Below are 8086 nucleotides of genomic sequence, written 5' to 3'. Positions count from 1 at the left end.
TTTGGGAAAAGGCTCATGGATTCATTTTTCAGGCTAAGTTTTTGCCCTGGTCTTGTAACAGTTTCCCACTCCTGAGATGTTTTATCTCTTAATCTGGAAACTGTGTGCTAAAACTTTATAGCTTTTCACCTAATGTCTGGCTCACTTTTATTTCCTTGAGTATTTATTTTTAAATTTAATTTGGGAGGGAGGCAAACCGTAAGAGACTCTTAAATACAGAGAACAAACTGAGGGTTGATGCAGGGGGTGGGGGAGAGGGGGAAATGGGGGCTGGGCATTGAGGAGGGCACTTGTTGGGATGAGCACCGTGTGTTGTGTGTGAGTGATGAACTACGGGAATCTACTGCAAAAACCAAGAGCACACTTTACACACTGCATGTTAGCCAATTTGCCAATAAATTATATTTTTAAAAAAGAGTTAACAAACATATTATTTACTTTTTAAAAAAAGCAAAAACAATTTATTTTTTTAGCATTTGAAAATTTATTATTGTCATTTTTCACCATCAAAACTTATGATCTTGGTCTTTCCTTCTTGCCCTTGTATAAAGTCAAAAGAGAGACCCTGGCTGTTTTGACAATGTTAGAGCCAAATCCAGGAATGTCACTGATCGCGTGACCTTTGTGACCAAATCCACCAACAGGAACATCATCATTTTCCTCCGTAAAATTCAAACAACTATCATTGGACACAAAGGCTGTGATTTTTTGGCCATTCTCAATCAGCTGGACCCTGTCACACTTCCTGATGGCAGAATTTGGCTGTTTGGCTTCAGCCCCTATTTTTTCCAGCACAATTTCCTTTGCGTGGGAAGCACCTCCAAAAGCATTGGCCTTCAGGGCTGTGCCCAGATGGGCTTCCCTGTACTGTTTACCATGCCGCTTCTGATCTCCTAGGAGGCTACGGCACTTCCTGGCAGTATGGAGACAGAGATACTTGCCCATCTGGCGGGTTCCAGGGGCCTGAGCCAAAGAGAGAAACAGCGCAGGAAGGAGCCACCTATTTCCTTAAACGTTTTGAAAACAGGGCTTTTGTTCTGAATGGCATTTTGCTTCTGCTAAGGGGAAGGAGAGAATATGCATAACCTAAAAAGCACTGGTCTCAGAATCAGAACACAAGTTCAAAGCCAGTTCTCTTGGCTCTTTGACCACTAGCAAGTTGCTTAACTGCGTTAAACCTCAGTTCCCTCTGAAGGGAGGTAGCAATTTCTACCCCATAAGACTGCTGGGTGATTGAATGAAGCAGCCAAAGGCAAAACCTCCAAAACAGCACTTGCTCCTGTAAGGCACTCTGCTTGCCTTATGTATTTCTTTTCTTTTCTTTCTTTCTTCCTTTCTTTCTTTATTTTCATATATATATATATATATTCTATATAAATTCTCTTATGGTTTGTCTCCCTCTCTGTTTTTTTATATTATTTTTGCTCCCCTTCCCCTATGTTTGTCTGTTTTCTTTCTTTCTTTCTTTCTTTCTTTCTTTCTTTCTTTCTTTCTTTCATGTTTATTTTTGAGACAGAGAGAAACAAAGCATGAACAGCAAGAGGGGCAGAGAGCGAGGGAGGCACAGAATCTGAAGCAGGCTCCAGGCTCTGAGCTGTCAGCAAGGAGCCCATTGTGGGGCTTGAACTCATGGACCGTGACATCATGACCTAAGCTGAAGTCGGACGCTCAACTGACTGAGCCACCCAGGCGCTCCAATCTGTTTTATTTCTTAAATTCCACATATGAGTGAAATCATATGATACTTGTCTTTCTCTGACTGACTTTTTTGCTTAGTATAATACACTCTAGTTCCATCCACGTTATTGCAAATGGCAAGATTTCATTCTTTTTGATTACTGAGGAATATTCCATTGTATATCTATACCACATCTTCTTTATCCATTCGTCGGCTGATGGACATTTGGGCTCTTTCCCTACTTTGGCTATTGTCAATAGTGATGCTATAAACATTGGGGTGCATGTGCTCCTTCGAATCAGCACTTCTGTATCCTTTGGATAAATACCTAGTAGTGCAATTGCTGGGTTGTAGGGTAGTTCTATTTTTAATTTTTTGAGGAAACTCCATACCGTTTTCCAGAGTGGCTGCACCAGTTTGCATTCCCACCAGCAGTGCAAAAGAGTTCCCCTTTCTCTGCACCCTCGCCAATGTCTGTTGTTGCCTGAATCATTAACATGAGCCATTCTGACAAGTGTGAAGTGGTATCTCATTGTGGTTTTGATTTGTATTTCCCTGATGATGTGTGATGTTGAGCATTTTTTTCATATGTCTGTTAGCCATGTATATGTCTTTTTTGCAAAAGAGTCTGTTCATGTCTATTGCCCATTTCTTCACTGGATTATATGTTGCCTATCTTCTCCTTTAGGATTTTGATGGCTTCCTGTATTATGTTTAGGTCTTTCATCTATTTAGAGTTTATTTTGTATATTGTGTAAGAAAGCTGTCCAGGTTCATTCTTCTGCATGTCGCTGTCCAGTTTTCCCAACACCATTTGCTGAAGAGATGGTCTTTTCTCCATTGGCTACTTTTTCCTGCTTTGTCAAAGATCAGGTGGTCATATGTTTGTGGGTCCATTTTTGGGTCCTCGATTCTGATCCATTGATCTGAGTGTCTGTTTTTGTGCCAGTACCAAACTGTTTTGATGATTACAGCTTTGTAAAATATTTTGAAGTTTGAGACTGTGATGCCTCCAGTTTTGGTTTTCTTTTTTAGGATTGCTTTGGCCATTTGGGATCTTTTCTGGTTCCACACAAATTTTAGGATTATTTTTTCTAACTCTGTGAAGAACGCTGGTGCTATTTTGATAGGGATTTCTTAGAGTTTGAGAGGATCTTAAAAGCCAAAGGGAGTCCAGTGCCTGCTACAGGCATTCCATTCACAGCCTCTATGCTAAGCAGTACCCCAGCCTGTCCTCCTAGAGAGAAAAGGCTCATGTGTTTGAAAAGCATTCTAAGGCAGATCCAGTGGCTACATGGTGCTCTGTTGGTCCAAAGGAGATGTCCTTTCATAAAATCTACCATTCTCAGAAAGATCACATAATTGTTCTTATTTTTTGTATGAAAGTCCTTCAAATATTCAAAGATAGTCCTTTCTTCAAATTAAACAACTTTTCTCCTAATCTCTAGGGGTTGCCAATGTTTCCCTCAGAATGCAGAGCACAGAACAGACATGATTACCAAGTATTTTTTCCGGCAAATTTTTGTTAAGTCAGATCAGTCCCCTACTGCCATGATGAATTTTTTTTTTAACCTAAAAGAAGATTTTATTAATACCTGAATCAGGATTTAAACTGAGACCTGTATGGTTTCAAAGATATGCTTTTCCTAGCACCGTATTATTCAGTTATAACCTACATTCTAGGCACAAAAAACTCTGATTTTCTCCAAATACCCAGTGTTCATCATAATTCTCCACAAACTGTCACTTCTGCCTGCAACACGTTTATTCATTTTTGTCCTGGTAAATTTTAACTCAGTTGTCCATATGCAAGACTCTACCTTTTGCTCTCTAGGCCCTACCCTGTCACCCAACAGACAGTTCTTACTTCATGAGCCCATATGACAGACCTCACACACATCTATAGAGGAGAAAGTGGAGACAATGGTCCAGGTTGTTGTCATTTTTAAGTTTGCTCAATTTTCCTTAAAATAGTTAAAAAGAATTTTTTTAATGTTTATTTATTTTTGACAAAGAGAGAGAGAGAGACAGAGCATGAGCAGGGGAGGGGCAGAGAGAGAGGGAGGCATAGAATCCGAAGCAGGCTCCAGGCTCTGAGCTGTCAGCATAGAGCCTGACGTGGGGCTCAAACTCACAGAGGGTGAGATCATGACCTGAGCCGAAGTCAGACGCTCAACCTACTGAGCCACCCAGGCACCCCTCAATTTTACTTAAAATAGTTTAAACTCACAGAGGACTAACCATGTCAGCAATGCCTTTGAATCAAAGATAGTTGGATCAAATATTTTTGCAGAATTTATTCATTTGAAATGGAGTTGGATGGGGCACATGGGAGGCTCAGACGGTTATAAGCATCTGACTTTGGCTCAGGTAATGATCTTAGAGTCATGGGTTTGAGCCCTGCTTCCGGCTCTGTGCTGACAGCTCAGAGCCTGGAGCCTGCTTTGGATTCTGTGTCTCCCTCTTTCTCTACCCCTCCCCCACTCATGTTCTGGCTCTCTCTTTCTCTCTCTCAAAAGTAAATAAACATTAAAAAAAAAAAAAAAAAAGAAATGGAGTTGGGGGGCACCTGAGTGGCTCAGTCAATTAAATGTCCAACTCTTGATTTCGGCTCAGGTGATGATCTCACAGTTTGTGAGATCAAGCCTTGTGTCAGGCTCTGCACTGACAGTGTGGAGCCAGTTTGGGATTCTCTCTCTTCCTCTCTCTCTGCCCCTCCCCTGCGCATGTGTGCTCTCTGTGTCTCTCTCAAAAATAAATCAATAAACAAAATAAAGAGAAATTTAAAAAAATGGAGTTGGAAATATTTCAGGAACAGGTAGTCAGAGGTCTTTAAATATTCTTTTTCCTAATCAGGAAATCCTATAAATCTCCCCAAATATTCCATTTTCTAAAGGTTTTCAGTAGTATTCAAGTTTATTTTTTAAATAATAGAAACAAAAATACGTTACCTTTGGTGTTAGATGCTTCTGGACATTTTTAAGCAAGAAAACATTTTAGAAGTTTTTTCATTTTTAAAAACATTAGGTACTTGCTTTCCATTAAGGCATATTTTATTATATACATTCTTATTGTATATTAATCACAGAAATGAGTATTTTACTTAATGTTATCAGACACACTAACATTTCTGCTGAGAATTTCCCCGAGGATTTTCTCATTTCTGAGTTTTGAGGACGGTAAGACTGCATGATACCTAATGACCAAGAGGATTAATTTATATTATATTTAGAAACATAACTGCCCACATGTTACTACAACCAAGTGCTAGCCAACAGTTTTAGCTTTTGCAAAACCAGCTTTATTTTCTTTACGTAATGTCCAGAAACACTATTAAGATTGCTTTTTTTTTTTTTGGTTATTATCATTATTTTTAAAATCAACATTTTATTTTGAGCAGTGCTACCCGGATTCTATTTTTTTCTCATTTGTGATAATAGCAGACTGCCTTAACGCATTAACTGAACTCTGTTCTTTTCATGATTTTTATCTTCTCAGGAATATAAATCAATAAAATTTGCAAAGTACAAGGAACATGTCTTGATGTAGTTTGAATGTCAGAAAACTCAATATATTTACTCAGAGCCTGTACTGAAGTAATGTGACACAGGTCACATAAAAATAGACAGTTGTAACAATTTACCCTTCAGCATGCATTTATCAGTCACAGGAGAGCATCCAAAAGTTCTGTGAAGTACTTGAATTTCCTGTCTTTTTTCTTTAGTTGCTTTGAAATTTGAGAAAGAACAGCCTTGCAGCTGCTGTCCAAAGAGCTACCAAGTAAGACGTATGTTTAAAGCAAAGAATGGTGTTAGATTCTTATTGAAAAGGACACACAGGGCCTGTTAACCTCATAAATAGCTAAGAACAACAAAGCATGGAGATTGTTGAGTGACTTTTAGACTCAGGATATCAGAGAATCAGAGAAATGGGACCTCTTTCTGCATTTATTAAGAACATTTAAGATTGTAACTGAAATGCCCTCCAGGCAGGTGATAGGGTCAGGTGAAACTAGTGACGGGTCAGGTGGGGACAGTGGCCCACTGTGATGCATATACTCATCTGCAGGAAGAAGCTTCCTTGCAGCAACAGTGTGTTATTACTCTAAGGGAATGCAGCCCTTGCAGCATGTTGTGGGATTTCTCGGAAAGACGGAAACCTGGATTTTAATGTGAAAGTTTCGGGGCTATTTTGCACAACTTCACAAATTGTGAAAATACAGCATACACAGCAGCACATAGTATGCCTATATGCGAACCAAACAAAAGATTGCACAAGCGTTAAATTTGACCTGTTGGTGGGCAGTTTGCTGTTTCCGGTTTACACTGTTAGAAAGTGTTTTGTTGTTATTGGAACAAGGTCCGTTTTCCAGTAGCTTTAATTCCTTGGATCTTAGGGTCGTGTCAAACAAATGTAATTTTTACGCACACACAAATGCACACACGCGAACAGTGTGTCAAATATTTGAAGTCAGTTATCATATTTATTTAAATTTAGGGTCTGGGGAGTCAGTCGTGGAAATACATTGTTAATGTGTTACGACTGAACAGTAATGAATGTAGGCTAGTCCTATAGTGCACGCTTTTTCCCCATCTGAATGATAACAGTTACTTTAATAATGCATTCTACAATCTTGCCTTAAATCAAGGTCAAGACAACTGGTCTGTTGCTTGGAGAATCTGCCAATCTGTGGTCTACTCAGTACAGAGCTCTAAAGGTCTGCCACCTGTGGGCTTCTTCCTGCCAAGTCCTTGAACCCTTGAGAGTATGGCTGGCGGGGTACTTGGTGAGTGGGATCCTAAAATAGTCTGTTGTGTTTGCACCTGGTGGTGAGGGAACTTGGAGGGAATTTAGCCCCTTGGTGACTCTATGAACTTTAGACTCTCTCACGAATTCCCTCTGTATGTGTGGCCCATATCAGACTGCAAGGACACGCTTAAAAACAAGTGGTAAAGACTGCTAAATTTGTGCTGTGCACAGTTCCAAGTTCTCTCTCTCTCTCTCTCTTTCTATTTTAAGTCATTAAATCCTCATGATAACTCTATGAGGTGTTAGTGTTACATTTACTGACAAGGAGACTATTCACAAGAAACCCACCCAAGGCCACACAGTTGATCAGTGATAAAGTGTGGATTTAGACCCAGGTTCCAGGATGTGTACATCTTCCTTCCCATAGTTCTGCCTATGTCCCTGGGTCTTCAATACCAATTCAAATCCTTTCACAGACTGGAAGTGGACTATAAAAAATACCTACTGTGGGAGAACTGGGATCTGCTCGCTGCCCTGTGTCTGGCTCTCAGCCAGCCTGACCTCCCATGTGCCCCACACCACCTCTGGACCAGCCCACACACCGTGGCAAACCTCCAGGGTGTCCATGTATGGCCATGGAAGTCTTGTGGCTTGTTGCTGACCCGCCTTGACGCTTCCGTCTTCATCCAATATTGAACTCCAGGCTCTGCAGTCACTGTGTTCCCTGACTGTAGAACCTGGGGTTTCTCCTTGGTCCCCTCTATATTTGAACCTTGGTCTAACTGAACTTTCTAGTGTTTAATGGCTGTTGCTGTCCTGTCCCTGCTGAACCCCAAACTGACATGGGTTTGCATTTGGGTTCTACAACTTAATGGCTGTGAGACCTTGAACAAGTTAAATACCTTTTCAAGGTTTACCCGTTAGCAAAAGGGAGGAATTATTTTTTGGATTGAGAAGTAACAAGTAACATACATAATATGAAGCATCTAACACAAAATGTTCAAATGATACTTCCTACTATATGATAAGTTTTACTGGAAGTAGGAACGGAGTAACTCCCAACCAGACCTTGAAAATCTCAGCTTTTACCTTAAGCCTGAGATGGCTGCCCAGGAACAGACAAAAGCACTTGTAATATTTGAATAGTCAACAACTCCCAGTTTAAAAAACTGGGCCCTAATAAGCCCTTACCCATGAGAACAATTGATTAGATGTGAGTTTATCAGGAATGATCAATCAGAACGATCATTTACAGTATACATGCAATGAAAGAAACATAAAAATTTTGTCATGTATTAATTTATTTAAGCTACCATTTTATAAAGAAATTCTGACAGGATGGATTATGCTTATGTTTACCTGATTCTTCTTTTTTTTTAAAAGCTGTGTGTTACAATCCATTCTCTGTTGGCAGGTTCAAATGACCTCGAATTTAGAAAACACACACTTACTGGAATATTTGGAAAACGTAGAAAAATATAAAAAAAGAAAGAAAAAATTACCTATAATTGCATAAATCAGAGATAAATGCAGATAACATTTTGGTGTGTATCCTTCTAATCTTTTTTCTTTGTAATTGTAAAGTAAATAAGGATATAATAATAGGAAACACAGATAAGAATTTCCCAAATCATTAAATTGTTTATGAAAAATAAATTT

The 8086-nt window shown here is 39.5% G+C and overlaps 1 protein-coding gene across 1 annotated transcript; it reads right to left on the bottom strand.

Moving 5' to 3' along the window:
* Positions 1-513: 513 nt before the first annotated feature.
* LOC122217057 (40S ribosomal protein S23-like) lies at positions 514-945 on the bottom strand. The gene has a single exon (XM_042933955.1). It carries the CDS (start codon positions 943-945, stop codon positions 514-516), a length of 432 nt encoding a protein of 143 aa, XP_042789889.1.
* Positions 946-8086: the final 7141 nt, after the last annotated feature.

This window comes from Panthera leo, chromosome B1, assembly GCF_018350215.1.
Source record: "Panthera leo isolate Ple1 chromosome B1, P.leo_Ple1_pat1.1, whole genome shotgun sequence".
Taxonomy (NCBI): domain Eukaryota; kingdom Metazoa; phylum Chordata; class Mammalia; order Carnivora; family Felidae; genus Panthera; species Panthera leo.
The sequence above is the reverse complement of the archived record's forward strand: the minus strand, read 5'-3'. Positions and strand labels throughout refer to the sequence as shown.